This window comes from Plutella xylostella, chromosome 15 (genome assembly GCF_932276165.1).
Source record: "Plutella xylostella chromosome 15, ilPluXylo3.1, whole genome shotgun sequence".
NCBI lineage: Eukaryota > Metazoa > Arthropoda > Insecta > Lepidoptera > Plutellidae > Plutella > Plutella xylostella.
This window is the reverse complement of record NC_063995.1, coordinates 7,990,801-8,007,688: the sequence shown is the minus strand read 5'-3', so window position 1 is coordinate 8,007,688 and position 16,888 is coordinate 7,990,801. Positions and strand designations below refer to the sequence as shown.

The 16,888-nt window shown below is 38.9% G+C and overlaps 1 protein-coding gene across 17 annotated transcripts in view; it reads right to left on the bottom strand.

Annotated features, from left to right (window-relative positions):
* Positions 1 to 16,888, bottom strand: part of LOC105382504 (TLD domain-containing protein 2) — a 94,712-nt gene that overhangs the window by 36,607 nt on the left and 41,217 nt on the right. For 12 of the 17 annotated variants that reach the window (XM_038108166.2, XM_038108165.2, XM_038108168.2 and 9 more), the window contains 2 exons: positions 6,211 to 6,273; positions 3,067 to 3,167 (listed from right to left, as the gene is read on the bottom strand). In XM_038108166.2, the coding sequence (XP_037964094.2) occupies positions 3,067 to 3,167; positions 6,211 to 6,273 (164 nt within the window). The remainder of the gene's footprint in view (positions 1 to 3,066; positions 3,168 to 6,210; positions 6,274 to 16,888) is intronic. The other 5 variants (XM_048625772.1, XM_038108171.2, XM_048625773.1 and 2 more) reach the window with 1 other exon arrangement.

Sequence of the window (16,888 nt, the reverse complement as noted above, 5' to 3'; positions counted from 1 at the left end):
AGTATTGAAATCTCACAATAACTCACAATGTGCCACTTAGCACCTAACAAACACCACCCCACAGCATGTAAACATCGCAACAGAAAACAACGGAAATAGTGAATTCCGAATTAGGAATGAAAGCGCAACTTTTCCACCCTCCGACTGTGTTATTTGTAAAAGTCCATTTATATCAAACGAACAGAGAGCTGAAGCTAGAATAAGAGCATTCTTTCAACGTTAGGATTAGACCCTTGAATCCTTTAAACATTACAATTTTTTACATGTCTACCATTTTTTTCACGTTAGTGAGGAATCAACATAATGCAAATGGGATAACAAACCTTGTTACATACAATCAGTGAAGATTTATATTTCTCTTGAAATAATGTTCTAGCTCTAGCTCTCGCTCCGTGCTCGCTTGATGTAAACAGACCGGCTATACATCGAACTGCGGCGCTAGTTCATCGTATTCGTATTGCGAAGCCGCAGCGCCTGTTCCCAACTTGGAATTGAAACACACAACACATCCAACACAGTGTGAGTTGCCGTGCGGCCGTCTGCAGGGGCTAATTTGTACCTGACTTTGTATTACCTCTACTAGTGTACTACATGGTTATTACTGCGCTTGGAATTTATGCTCTGTGAATTAATTTTAGGCTTTAGTAATCTCTCTCGTACGTATGTATCTATCCCAACAATATTGACAAGGTCAACATCTATGTATACTTAGTGCCTGTGATAAAATAAAAGCACCTCTTTAGCTGAATAGGTTCTTTCAATTTTATTAAGTGCTGAACATTTGCCTAGTAAATACGTAGGTAAATGCCCATTATTGTAAGTGGATGACCTAAAGGGATATTTTTTGCTTATACGGATGCCCATTGTATACCTACCGACAAAGCTTCTTAACCAGACGCAAAAAAGACTGTGATCATTTAAATTATTGGTACCTATAGTAACCTATACCTACATGAAGTTTTGAATTAAGTACATTGCATATTTGCAAATACTTTCTGGACTCGGACTAGATTATTTACTCAAATACCGAACAGTACTTCTTATATCTATGTAAGTAATGTTATCTAGAAATGGGGCAAAATGTACCCGAATTTTGCGACAGTTGCCGCGGGTATAGTTTGATGTTAGAAGTTTCCACTATTACAGATGACGCAGGAATAAGGGCCCATTGTTTCAACGTATCCTTTGTCAAACAAGTTAAGTTTAAACTGCTACGAAACTATTCTAATAACAAGGCGGACTCAACTTTAATTTAACGGCGGGCTAAAAGCAGATAATCCCATTAAATATGTTAATAAACACATGGAACGAAATAATCCAAGGAAATGTGTGACATAAACGTCTTGCGCAGGGATTAATGCTGGCAAGCGCTCAAAGCAACTTTGATTCTTTTTATATCGATCATAACGTAACGTTGAAGGAAAAACAAATATTAACGAGGAAAACAGGATTTTTTAAGGCACAAATTTGTCAATTTGCCTGTTCTGAAACTCGTGTAATGAGAACACGAATTAAATTCAGTCGACGACGACGACGACGGTGGCGACGCCGTCAAAGTGCGAACTTGTGCTTTCGGAATATTCTACGGAATGAAACGTTAAAATTATATAGTCCATTAAACAAACGGATGCCGCTTTATAGACGGGATGTTTAGTGGGAAAACTGAGTGAATCCTCGGCGTAAATCATAAATACACATCGACGTCTATGATGTTTGTTAAAGGTTTTTTATTTATTTATTTTAGTTTCAAATTTAAATTTACGATTGGCCAAATGGTCGAAAACAAGATAGGCGGTCAAACGAAACAACTCGCAAAGCACACGTGAAACGCCAAAATGTAAACATATCACTGAATTGCGGTAAATGAAATGTTGTTGGTTTAATTTTATACGCAGCGGTTTCCTTTTATACAAAAAGTCTCAGTTTTCACGATGTACTTTATGGTATAACATTATTTATATTTAAAGTAAGATTCAGGCGTGGGACGCTTCAAAATGGTTTGTGGTTGAATATAGATATTACGGTATTTTCTCTGACAACAATTGCTCTACACTGTATAAAATACTACCTAACTAACCTACATATATATTGTATTATTCGACATCGTAGTAGCTCAGACAGGATACTGTTTAATACTTATGAAATATGCAAGATAAATTAAGCGTTAACAGAGCTCATTTGCTTTTTTTAAAAACTATTACAAACTTCAATGAAATGTCCAAAAACCTGATCCGGCATTTTATGACGCAGCCAGGCAGTGCATTTGCAAAAATTTATTGAGCAGAAAAAGTCCAAAAATATGGTAACAAAGTTTGCAAAATTTATAGCAAAAAATCTGGTATTTTGAAATGACTTTTTACTAAGTGTAGACAATTTACAATTATTTATTTTACAATTATTCTTCCTTCTAACTCAAGCTAGTGAGAGACGAATGAGCTTCTAAGTACTGAGTATTTATCAAAATCTTTAAATCCTATATGCATGACCTGCATAGTGTTTTACTGGGGGGTGGTAACCGATATAGGATAGAAACGCTACTCCTGGAGCAGAGGGTCAGTGGACATGAGACGGCCTGTGGAGGATCTGCCTGATGAAATTTTTCATAGATATGTATCAGATATATCGGTTACCACCCCCCAGTAAAACACTATGCAGGTACATTCCACCTTTAAACTTTTGCGTCCCAAAGTCGCAATATGGCGCCTGACGATAATAGATTTGTTCTCATATGATTTTAAGGGATTCATTCATACATACATTCATACGCTCACGAATGTTATCCCCTAAGGTAGTCTTTGTCCTGTACATTTGTACTCACGTGATAGGTGATATCACTCAAGTAATAGGAGCCGTATCGCCGTTTTTGAATGAATAGGCACTTAGACCTCAGATTCAAGAGGTTAATACATATACAGGGTGTTGCAAAAAGGGTATACTAAGCCGAAACAAACATGTGCAGCATGGTATGTCTAAGCCCGAAAATGAAATCAGATTTTCAAAATTCGCGAAAAAAAAAGGTTGCTGTTTTTGCAACATCCTGTATAGATTAAAGATACTCAGTCTTACCTCCTCTGTGCACGGCGTCGAATCTCCCCTCGACCTTGGAGCGCAGCGCGTCCAGGTCGAACGGCGCCGCGAACCCGTGGTCCACCGAGCGGCTCTTAGACCTGGAACGTGCGAGGCACACGGTTAAATCAACGTTCATGGTGCAGAATCGGTACCATTATATATGGCACGTATTTCGTTCTTAGGCGGAAGACACACTGAAAAGAGGTAAGACGAGAAAAATAGAAAATGTACAGTGTCAAGATTAAACGCAAATACGGTTGAGGTCGCATACATTGTGTATGGCCTTACGTCTTTTCAGAGTAGACAATCCGTTAAACCTGGGTAAAAGTTAACTCGTATGGTTTTGTCATATTTTTATGTTATATTTTTGACAGGTAGGCCGCCCTGCTTTTGAACATTGGTGCTACCCTACGGTAGCTGGTGTGCTATCAGACGCCTATGAATAAGTTAATATTGGGCTTTGCACAATTGCACATCTTGGAACATTGAAACTCCATACAAATGTATATATTATTCTTAATAAATTCTGTAATCTGTATTTTAAATATTAATCTGCGTAGGTAATAAAAACTCGCATATCCGTGTTACAGAATGTTTAAAATTCTCAACTATATTTTCCTCATTAAAATGATATGTTAAATTCAGTAAGTAGATTGCTATTACGTTTATTTACACTAGCAGGCTATGAAGTTGTAAATTCTCAACACCAGTAGAAATAAACAAACAGTTCTGGTAACGATAAACTTAATGTAAATACGAGCATCTAACACATGTTCCCTATCTTTTATACCTACAAGGAAAAAAAACTGATAAGTATATAAATTCATTCAATGCACATTGAATGCATTTTCTGAATAAATACTTATAATATAAGTACGAGTAAAACTAGTTTAAGGAAGCTGCCCATTGCATATTGTGTATTTAAATATACTATGACGTTGGCACATCTACTTATTTACGACTATATTCACTATTAACATCAATTAACCCAATTTGTATCCGGAATAAATTCAAAACATCTAGTCTCCACTAGACACACACGAAGCAGGTTCATCGCACTGATAATTGTATGAAATACGTAAATACCAATTTAAAAATACATACAGAATGAATGAGCTTCGCGGCGACTCACCCACGCATACAATACAACTACTACATGAAACAAAGGACCCTTGTTTACTACCATTTAACAAAACCTAGTACAACATACTACAAATTACATGACATGGGTCTTAATCACAAAAGTTTAAACTTCAACTTAGTGCAAAACTGGAAACTTTGCCTTTGGGAATAATTTCGCATTTTGTACGTTAAATTATACATTTTCGTTGGAATTACAAAATAAGTGGTCTATTAGGACACAGTACCCTCTGATTTATTACTCGTACTCAGAACAGTCTTCCTGGTTGCAAGTTCAAAAGATCACATCATAATCGACGACATAAATTACCCTAAAACAATTACGGTAGAGTTACATATGCTTACAATTACATTATAAATGTATAACGCAATGAGGGGGGCGCTATAATTTGACATGGTTCTCTAATCGCACACTTCCCCGCTATTAGTAAACATTAGCACAACTTTGTCATTTATTTCCCCGCGGCGGGGTGCGTCGGGAGTCTTGTGTAATTAAAATATATAGGTATTATTATATACAATATATTTAGCTATATTTTCTTAATGGTGTTCACGAGATTTCGCCCCGCAACAAGACGACATCAAAAGCTTTTGAACGGGGAAAGCTCTTTATTTTCCCAGCTTAAACTGTAATTTCCAGGCTATGTACGAAGAGCTAAGTAACAAGAATTGCCGTGGCTGGAATTAATTATGTAATAGAACCAATGAAACTCTGCCAAGTGTGTAAGTTAAACCTGGATTAGGTCGGATTACTTGAATATAGGTCGCAACTTCGCGCCCACATCTCTTCACTTGATCCCTGATACCGTATCATATGAGAATTCGAAAAAGCATATACAAGCAGTTACTGAAAATGGTTTTACGCAAATAATAATGTGATAAATAAAATTAAACGAATCGGTATAGCTACCATGAAAATGGGTATGGTATTAACAAGATGTTTTGATTTGAACACGGAAACATACATATACTTAATAAAAATTGGTTCATATATGTACATATTTATAGCATAATGAGGTATATTTGTAAACAATATTGTGCAAAAAATGGATTACCCAGCATTCGCCTCGTATCTTAATGAGTCGAATCCATTGCAGTAAAAATATATGTACAACATAAATGCAAATGTAACTGATCATAGACACTGAATATGCGACATACCATACGTGATATGATAACGAAGCTTATGGAATACATGTTAGAAAATATTGAAATTCGCAACTAGATCATGTTATGCAAGTCCTACATATCGTGCGCACAACAACATCATACGTTGCACTCGCATGACACAATTCCGCAATTCATAAAAATGAAATGAAATAAAACAACGAACTCGGAAGAATATTGCCATGCAAATTGCATACATAATACGATATGCGAATCCTGCATGAAAATTTGCATGGCAATGAACTTAAACTAACTAAAACGTGTACTGTACACTGAGCGGCGAAACGTTCATACACGGCTCGCGCCTCACGCTTCGATCAAAATATATAAGAATATATTTTTATATCAGAAATATAAACATTTTTGGCATGTTACACTATTCTTGAAGAGTTCGTCCAGGCCAGGTAGCCACCAACATCACAGCCCAATATGAGCCTAATGCCATGCGAATAACCTATGAATTAATCCTACTAAACTATTAATTAATCCTGATGAGAACGGTAAAATTACTGGAGTTTGTAATATTTATGCAAAATGAGTCTGAAAGTTTCCCGCATGTCATGAGGTCTAAAAAGCTGTGATGTCGATGGGAAACGATTAAATATTATATTTTATGTATGCAAAAGACACAACATCGAAAACCGTTACATCAATAGCATATTTTTTTATATTTTTTCTAAATTTCTTGCATTCAAATTTTCTTATAGCTTCAATAGCTATTAACTTCCAAAATGTTGCCATACTCTCGATCCAATCTCACAGTCGACGTTGCGTTTTTCGATGATGTCTTTTGCATGCAATATAAACCAGTAAAGAGTATTATAAATGAGGTACCTCTTGTACGCGTGGTCGATGCTCTCCGCACTCCGGGACAGCTGCTGCGAGGCGCGCCTAGACCTGCATGCAACAGAGAGGGCTACAGGCAGTGCATGCCACAACACCTAGGTGCCGCTACTGGGTCACTCACGCTGTTATGTACTCTATGGTGTGTGGTGTTTTTTAGTATTCTTCTTTTAATCAGGCAATTGGTGAAAAAGCAGCGATTAAAAAAACTTTCGCTCTATTGGCCAAACTTTTCAACTCTCAGGAAACTTTAAGATTCTGCATATAATGATGCTGCAGCCTGAAGTTTCATTTTCTCAAACACCATAGTACAAGTACATAATACCGTGAGAGCCACTTGAAATTTGTGATCACATTTATGAATGGTTTTTTTTTCTCAGCCACGTGAATACAAGAGCAAGAGTCAAGCGTTACCCAAAACATCAACTACATTATGTATGTGGTGAAAACAGACATGTAACGACACTAATGAAAATGGAACATAAAACATACCACTAAATGGAATGGGTAGAGCTTGAGTAAACATCATGCAAAATTGTGAACCATTTACAATACACAACATAAATTATAATATGAAAAAACAAGATTATTGTACTGTATAAACAAATAATAATAATGGAATAAAAAATGTAATGGGATGAAGTCATCGTTCCAGCTAGCAGGTCGGACGGGTCCTAACAATGCCCACTCGATATGGAAATTAATTGTAACAATTCTTAATTATCGTAAGTGGCTAATTAAAATGTGCCATTATTTTATTGCGTATGCTCCTTCGTAATGCAATAATGCCGATTGTTGTTTATGAGCTATTAATGTCACGGGGTTTGATAGATGTAAGTAGAGATACATAATTGTTGCAGTATTTTATATCAACTGATTACTCTCACATGCAACTGTGTGAGACAGTGACATTTAAACAGCCTGCATCATCGAACAGCACACAATAACTGAACAAACAAGATAATTGCAGTTATCACTTCCCTATGCTATAGTTAACTCAATTAACCGTTTAGTAATAGACACTATCTCAACATTATCACGTCTAGAGTGAGACAGTCCTCGCAAAATATACAATGGACAAGCGACCGTGTCGGGAGGATGCGCTTTTCAAGACATTTCCGCGAAGGAAACTCGAAAATAGAACCGCAATTTAATTGGATAACGAGCTTCTTCGCTGAGGGCCCTCCAGCCAATCAGGCACAAGTGGAGCGACCTTGCAAACGTTCCTGATTACGTAAATCATTCGCACTAATTTACAAGAAGACATCCAAGTTTATAAGCTCTGTGACGACGTAACGTAACGTATACGCAGCGTATGGGGCTTCGAGGCCGCATTCGATTGGAAACCTTCGGTAGTAACGGCGAAATAAACCAGAAGTTAGTGCAGAAGCGAAAACAAAATACATATTAAATGTACTAACTAAACTAAAAGCGATAAGTACGGTTTTTACAAACAAATATTACTATTGAATAGCGCAGTTTACTCGATACAAACAAACATTATGGACAGTTATAAATGAAGGCAAGGTTCATAATATAGTGCTCTGAAGGTATACATTTATGTTGGGGTGCGTTAGCGAAAAGGGCCGTGTGGCGGCGGCGGCGGCGGCGTAAGGAGCCGGCCCGCCCTTGACACTGGGCGGGCGGCAGCGGGGGCGGGCGGCGCGGGGGCGGGCAGGCCGCTCCCGTATCTACCACCGCAATGTGTACGACCCTGCCATTTGTCACTAGGACTCTTTTGTTTGGACGGATTGCGGATGCGAGCTAATTTATATTGATGACAATTTTTTCGGTGCCCAATTCAATCTTAATTAACTGGGGGTCTCTAGGTTTTTGTTATCGTTGCTATAAATTATTTAAGTATCATACATAATTAGAAAATAATTAAAATACGTACTTAAGTTTGCTAAAACATTTTCTAACCTACACAAGTACCTGCATAAAAACGTAAACCAGAACTGCGTTTCTTGACTTTATATTGGGTCTTAAACTTAAAGCTTCTAACCTAACTTTTTGGCACTATTTGATTTGAGTAACTTTGAACCGTATTTATTTTTCAATAACATTAGTTCCAACATAAACACGCAGGTACAGTAGAGGTATCATGTTGTCGTGTCACACCACAGACAACAGACACCGAAGCGTAACCCGACCTGCGCAGGCGCAACCAACCAGCGCAGCCATTAAAGCATCAATAGATACCATCTCGTACGGAAACTAAAGTGTTTTTATGTTCTATAACGAAGATATTTAGTAGAAAAAAATAAAGGAATGTTCATTTTGCGTAAAATTTGCTTGGATATTTAAGGATTTCCCCTCCAAGGACATGGATATGAATATTCTGATGCGCTGTTAATGTTCTCCAATATTGCAGAAGGCGTCATTCAGCTACTTTTTTTCCGTTTAGTAGTCATTTGATAATATAACTAAAACTTTTTAATTGCTCGGGAGTGTAATGTTACGAGAATGCCTTATAATGCAACCAGTCACTCCTCAACGAGACAATCTAGACTGGCAGCCACGAACTGCCTACATATAGAACTAGGACGGGAGGCTGCAATATTTGTGTTAGTTTCCAGGAAGCGCCCTGCCCGGGCCGTGCAGTACCTTTGTGAAGTTAGACAATAATGTAATGTAGGCGGCCACTTCTAGAAACACAGTTTCACAGACGTATATCTAGCGGGTTTGCAGGATATATGGTTGTACGGGCCAATAGCCGTACATTTTGCTATGTTAACAGTTTTACCTTAGCGACCTAAATTAAGTCAGTTCTTGTCATCAACCGCGCGCGACACGTACTCATCATCATATCATTATAGAATAGTTATCAGTTTAAATAAATCAAATTATCAGAAGTTATATACTTCTTTTATCATTTCTATCATCTTATCATATTGGTGTGTGGACCTGGTCCTCACAATGGTAGACCTAGTTTTATTCTAGTCTTACATATTATATGCTTTGCTCTTGTCCGAATAGTAGCTACTGTTTTCGGAAACATACACTTTACTGTACCTACACGAAGACACGAAAATGATTTCACCATTATAATGCTGCATTATCTCTGAGTGCTTTTTATCCCGTAGGAAACGGGCAAACTTAAAGGTGATGCAAAGCTCGCACGGATACGCTAGTAAGTACTACCGATATACCTACAAATACTATAGTACATACCTATATACCCTGGTGACCTAGAAATGCAGCAAAGGATGAATAATGTCACTGAATTCCGACTGTGTACGAAACCTTCAGGGTCGCAGCTCGCGTGTGAATGAAAAGTTCAAAAGACTTAATTCTTACGAGACCTTCGTATTTGCAAATCGAAAACACCGTATTTCACTCGAGCACATGACTATGAAATTTATTATTGCATAATAAATATAACGAGATGTGCATCTCTATTTATAGTGGCGCAATTAGTAACGACAAACACGAGGCATGTCAATAATAAAGGCATGAGACGTGCACAATGTAGACCGTATTGCATCTGTAAACATTGGCAGATTTACAAAGGGTAAGGTTAGCGCTTTGAACTTGGTATACTTTTTAAGCTTAGCTTTGTAAGAGCTGAAATTGCACTAAAGGTATAAATCTGCAGGTATGTAGGTTCTAGTCTTCATAAATTACATCCCATCTAAGTGTTGGATATAGGAACTGCACAAATCTTTCATAAACTGGCTCATAAAAGTTCCATAGCGGGCTTTATGTATCCGGTGGTCGTATTTGTGCTTGCGGAAGGTGGTAAGGTCAACTATTCCAGCAGATAAGGGTTTGCTCCTATTATTTTACAATATTAAAATAGCTTTCCATTTATGTGAGAAGTTACCTATGTGTTTCAACATCGTACTTCGTGCCCAGCTATTTGATTCTGTGAAAAATCATTGTAGTCGTAGGGAATTGAAATAAACTTATGTAATTATATCTAATATCGATACATAACATTCTATAATTATGTAAGTGATTAATAACAATGCAGGCCAATCCACACACAAGTAATTACTAGTTGCATTCGGCATCCGTTTCGAAACGGACAATATTTTGCAAGCGTTCAATTAATTTAATTAAACAAACAAAACATTCCTACCGTCAATTATTTTATTACAACCTATGTGAGGTAAATTGTGCAACCAGATAAGTTTACTTACTTGTTGTTATTAACACATTTGTTTATCTAAAGCGCCTTTAATTATAATCGCCGTAGGTATTGACCGTACAAACAGGTAAGTTAGTATATAGGAAGTTAGATAGTAAAGCAACATTTGGGCGGCGAGGTCGTTGACTATTACCGGAGATAGGACGTGTCTGCGCGCACGCACGCACTGTTGCACCACCGGCAGCATTCCGCCACACGTCTATCGTATCTATGGCTACTAACAAATGACACCACACCTACTTACTACGACCTCCTTTAACCTATAACATTCCGGTTTCACTAGAGTGACTGGTGACACACAAAAAAACATCGCAAGCACGTGGTAAAGGAAAACAGTGGATAGTAAATTGGCGGGCGTCACGTCGCGCACATTAGGGACGTCACGGGGGCGTGGTGCTGCGCCGGCGCACGTTGCGCAACCAGCGGTCAGCGACCCCGAGGACACACTCATTTCAACTATTGTTCGTGTTCACTACACGTCCCCGACTAATCAATCGGATCGAATCCTACGCGCCACGTTTAACATCTCAAAGGAGCCGCTCCGTATGCAAATTTGGAAACTCGAGCTTATAAATCTTCGATGCAAAACGTATTAATTAAAGTCGCGAAACTGCTCGATGGCGGACAGAATTGCTGCATTATTTCATAATATTTCATGCAGCGAAATCACTTTGAAAGGCAAATTTCGTAATATTTAGCGAAGTACACCGCGGCGATTACCTGCAAGCGACAGACTCAGTGTCATTCGATGCGAATGTGAATGGCGAAAATACTGCAAACACTTATTATAAGGAAAACGTACAAGTACGAATTTTATGTAGGTTGTGTACTTGTGTACAAATCACTCGTCGTGGTGTGGTTCCAATTGCAGAGCCTTTTATGAGACCGCAACATGTAGTACCGTTAGATATCACTCTGACTCAGATCACAACGGTGCGGGTTTTTGTGCAATTTCACATACATAAACTTAACAACTAAATAACTGTACCGTCTGTAGTTCTATACCTCCATACTCTGTTGGTATAGGTACTAATAGGTAGGAGCATTTACCTTTATTAACACTAAAGTTGATTAGATATCCACCTCACCCTCAGATTCTCCTCTGAGTAAATCAACCATCACAGCGCTGGATGTCATTCTGAAATTCAGCTTAACTATACGACTTTTTACGTTATGAAACTGGCACTAAGTATCGGTTTATCGTTAACCGTAGGTATAAGTTTAAGTGCCTACGCCATCGGCATACAGATGCAAGTCTACATTCTGTAGAGAGGAATCTAATGCAAGTACAATAGGAGCTGTCCAATAGGAGTGTTGCACCGCAGCGCAGCGTGTGACCGACGGCACTAGGCCAGCCGGGCCCTAATGACTGCACCGGCCTTCTGCACCAGCCTGCCGCCTACATACTAATGCTCACATACCTCGACTCACCTTAGCTTCAAGTACAAAACGGCATTTATTCCAACACCATTAATAAGTATCACAAGCCGCTAATCGATCTATCTGTAGCCTCAGATAGTTGTGAGTTATTATGACTGTTAATACTATCGCAGCCTCGTTACTGGATGACGCGTCAATAAATCAGCAAGACTTGCCGGCCAGTTTACTTATGAGGTACAAACGGCCTTATGATGCGTCAAACGGTCATTATCATCAAGATAAACAATCGCTGATTAAGAGTGATGGGGTTCATAGGTTTCAGGATAAAACGTGCACAGGAAAAACATTATTAAATTGAGAGAAACCATAAAATAATAATAGCCCTAGTGAAAACAAGGGAGGATAAATTTGGTTAAAAGGAAAACTTGTACGGTTAAAATTTGTTTGTCGACGTGATGGAAACGTCGAACCGTCATCACGCGGCCGACAGGCGGCGGGCGGGAGTGAAACGAGAGCCTAAGCATCGCCTGTCACCGTCCCGCACAGGGGAGAAGGGCTTACTCCATTATTGAATAGTTAAGAATGTTCAACGTCGCCGGGGACGGTTTTTGCTGATGTAATCACCGTTTAGAGCGGGAGGTGCGCAATCGCCCATCAAGCGGCTGGCTAATTGCCCGGCCTCACAATTAGTCCAGTGCTATTCACAAACGAGCGCAATTGGCGCAATGGGGAGGAAGTGGACATTCATCCTTATGCTTCGTTATACCTCTGCGTATAGGTGTTGAATATGCAGCGCACGCAGGCGCGGGTGGGACATAGTGAAATTAGCATCCATATAGAGCAGACACGGCTCGGGCCGGCCACCGAGCCGTCCGGCACAACAAAGGAAAGAAAATTGCACAGCGCAAATTAAACCCTTTATTCTCGCAGAGCAAAAGTTGAAATTCTACCGTATTCAAGTTAAAATAAATCAGAAAAGGCCTCGCGTTGTTCTCAAACAACGAGAGCAGAAGAATGGTGGGCCAGCGAGATGTGATGCTACCACTACACATGTTCCTGTTGTAATCTAGTTAGCACTAGTAGCTAGTAGCACCAGCCTATAATATTGATTGGTCCCTGGCAAAAATACTAGGTCTATCTATTTATGTTACAAAACAATAAGTAAGATGATTAAAATTATATTTATAAAGATAAGTAATTTCAGAATAAATATATCAAGAGTATTTGTAGTAAATATAACTAATTAAGAATTCACATTGGATGCTGCAGTCAATGGGCATAGCACACAGCTGCGTCCATGAACTTGTGAAGGAACAATGTTATTGATAATTCTGTTAATATGATCTAATTTATCGCAAATTATTTCTCATAAATCATGCTCATCAATTTGCATATAGGTAACACTTATTATTACCAATCAATCCACCATTGTTGGATTCCGTAGAAACTAACGTGCATTTATAAACCTGCAATGATATAAAAGGTGGAGAGGTGGCAACACTCACGTGAACTCACGTCACATCATCACATATGAATGTGAACGTCCTTGTGAACAACATTGCCCCACTAGGCACGTCTGTGAGACCCGCGCGCCAAGCATACATTTGTAGCTCAAACTTGCAAGGTGGCTAGATACTTAATAGTAACAAATGCCTAATAAACATTGCCAATACTTTCCGCGAAGAGCTTAACGATAGCAAATATATGTTTGGTTTACTAAACCAAGCCACAGTCCTACTTTTTTTATAAATAACATTTTGATTATTTAACGAACATAATATCATTATCGGATTAACAAATATGTGACAAGTGGAGCAACAAAGGTTATCGTATTAACACAAACAACAGTTGATGAATCAGCATGCTAAATCATAATAATCAAATAATTACCTACAACCTAATTTGTTCGTAAATATTATTGAGCAGGTAAGTTTACACTCGCCTTATTAAGGTGTGAATCTAATAGGAGTATCAATTCCTGATGAACGGGCAGTACTCATCCACCACTAAATATGCTTCTCAAATTTCTCCTAAGGATTGGCATGGGGCATCAGTCTTACCCGACCTTCTTCACCAGCCACTAGCTCAGCCGTCTGAATCGTCACTACGGGACAGCAGACGGGAGGCTGTCCTACGCTACGCCCTAGTACCTATCTACCTATAACTATGTCAATATTCTATTTATGACTCAAAACGGTACTCTTCGATAAAACGCTGAAGAGGCATTAACAAGCAAGGCCCACTCTGAAGTGCCTAATCATTCGCAGCAGTTGAAGAAAAATGGCCTCGTTTCGGGACACGTATTAAGCTACAGCGGATCGTCTATGGATATTGCCCGGTATTGATTAATCCCCTTATACAATGTGATATGGACGTTATTTTGCATACACAAGGTTCAGATTAGATCGGCGCGGCACGGGACCGAGGCTGGCTGTATTATACAATCCTGATGTTTAAGGCCCACCTATCATCGGATACAATGGAGGCACAGACACAGATGATACTTAAAGGGGATTTATAACCAACTTGTCACTTCAGTCCGCACTGTATTCATTGTTGCTAAGCAAAAAGCCCAAAAAAATATCGCTATTCGGATGAAATTAACGAGACCGAGGTCTGGTAAAATATTATGAGAGTGCACTCGACATTTAAGTTTCACTTTAAATTCTCGAAATTTTGTACACAGCAACTAAAACTTTAAAGAGTGAAAAGCTTCACTCAAAATCAATATTATTTAGATGCCTTCAAGTCCTACGTAATGAGCATTATTAAATAATATACAGAGTTACGGTATAACTAGGTATTAGTTAATGCATAAACAAGGCCTAAGCACCCTGATTACTGTAATAAGTACTGCGCATGCACGCATTAAGTCGCTTGCAGAGTTGGTTTACTTTAAGATTAAACCTTATTACTTCTACAGTTAACAATAAACATAGACTTGTTTACATAGTCTCGGAAGCTCGGGCGCATAAATTACGAGATAATGCTCACATTTGACACTTTCCGATGATTTTATAAACAGTACGTACTAGTATAGTAGATAAAGAGAACTAGGTTGTCAATAGACATAGACGCGATATCGCGGCGACATGTTTTGATTATGATTGAGTACACACACGCTGCAATTAAAACTGGTACCAGACAACAGCGTGGCAACAGACTCCAAAGTCATTGAATGTGGGTAGCAAAATACAGTTTTCAATGAATGCCTACGGCGACTGCGACGTAGAACTTTGTATCGCAAAGTCAATACAGCGTAGTGGAAACTGAGGCGTGATAATTTCCTGATTGAGCTTCCGGTGGCGGCGCGGCGGCGCGACAGCATCCCGATAGTTTCAATAGTTTGGTGTTTGTTTGTGTAGTTTCCGCGTCGACGGGTGCCACCCCCTGCGGTCACCTCATCACAAGGAAATAAGGCAAAATATTAAAGCGACGCCAAGCTGTAAAATGCCTATTTATATGGCACTTTCAGAATTTGAACCGTGCTGCTGCGGCTCAAATGATGGGGCGAAACCAATCACAATAACAAACTTAATTTCTGCATACTGTTATAATTTTAAAATGTATTTTTTAGTTCTTTTTTACGATTAATCGTAGGACACTGAAGCGCAGCTCGTTTTCGCAGTCTTGATGGGTATAATATAATACTATTCTGGATGGGACAACACGATAAAAGCGCCCCCGGTTGGCCAGCTGCCATTGCTGAAAAATAAATACGCAGTATTGTTTTCTTGGACGCTCGAGACTGTTACATCTATTATGAAAATGGGTGCACCGAGTGCATTTCTTCCGATTAGGGACTAAACTTCGTAGCCGAATGCATAATTGTTATTTTGAATTCTAAATCTAATGTTTGATTTGAGCAATAGGTACCCAATAGCTATATTTTCATGCTCTAGAGTCTAGTTTCTTTTTATATATTCTGTTTATGTACTTGCTGTCAAGATACCTGACATCGGCGACGGTTAATTGCTAATCAATCGATAAAGTGAAACCGCGGACCTCAGCTCAGCAGCAGGCCATCTTCAATAGTTCTTCTTCTTCTTTTATATAAAAAGAATATCTAATCAGAGTTTTATAAATAAACATGAACATTTAAATGTATAAAAGCAAATTTGAATAATTAGCAGAGTAATTTATTAGCAATATTAGTGCAGCCGACCGTAGCTGTAAACACATGTGCGTGCAAGATCATGTGAAAGAAAACAAAGTGCGTTGGCAACCTTCCGAGACTTAATACATTTCCGTGCAACTATTTATTATTATTCACCTATTTGTGAAATACATACACAATATTCACAATTATTTATAGTATTCATTACTTTTAATTTAAACTATCCCACTGACAGTGTAAAGACACCATTTTCCGTCAAATGTGCTGATGTTTCATCACATCAGCCAAAAGAGAATCTTGGCAGTGTTCATCAAAATAGATTATATTTTATATCCTCTCTATTTATATGGTTACTGTCTCAGCTTCTGTTAATAAATAAATAATATTTCGAGCGACTAAGAGAAAAGATTAGTTGCCGACATACAGCAACATCATCCGCTCTATTTGTGTATATTTGAAAAACTAATTAAAATTTCCGACTTTATTTTGGCTCGTGTGGCTCGCGCTCCAGTGAAAACAAATTATTATGCAAGGACCAGCGCGGCGCATCGCGGGACGGCGAATTGTCGAGTTTCTCATTTCTAATTCAGAGGAGACGGTTTTGGGGTCAAACGGAGACACGCCCTCGGGGAGATTAACCGGCGAGGTTAACCTTTCAGCATTCCTTCGAGACCGCAGCGGCCGCGGTCAGGCGTTCACCTCACCCACCCAACAGCCACGCATGCATTTCTTTTTTTAGATTCTCTTACGGCGCGCCAATTCCCAATGCCACATAAACATTACGTTTAGTGCGAACAATGTTTCGCTCCTTACACAATTGTGCCGTAAGCCAAAGTGATGACCAGGAAAATAACAATGCTTTTGTAGCGCTGTAATGCGAGTGAAAACATTTACGCCGGCGATTAGCTGGTAAGAAGTCGGTGCGACGTTGACTTAAGAGCTTAAGGGGCTCACTTAGTTTCGAAGCTGCGCTAAACACAACTAGAACTTCTATCTAGACGTATTAACCGTACCGATTG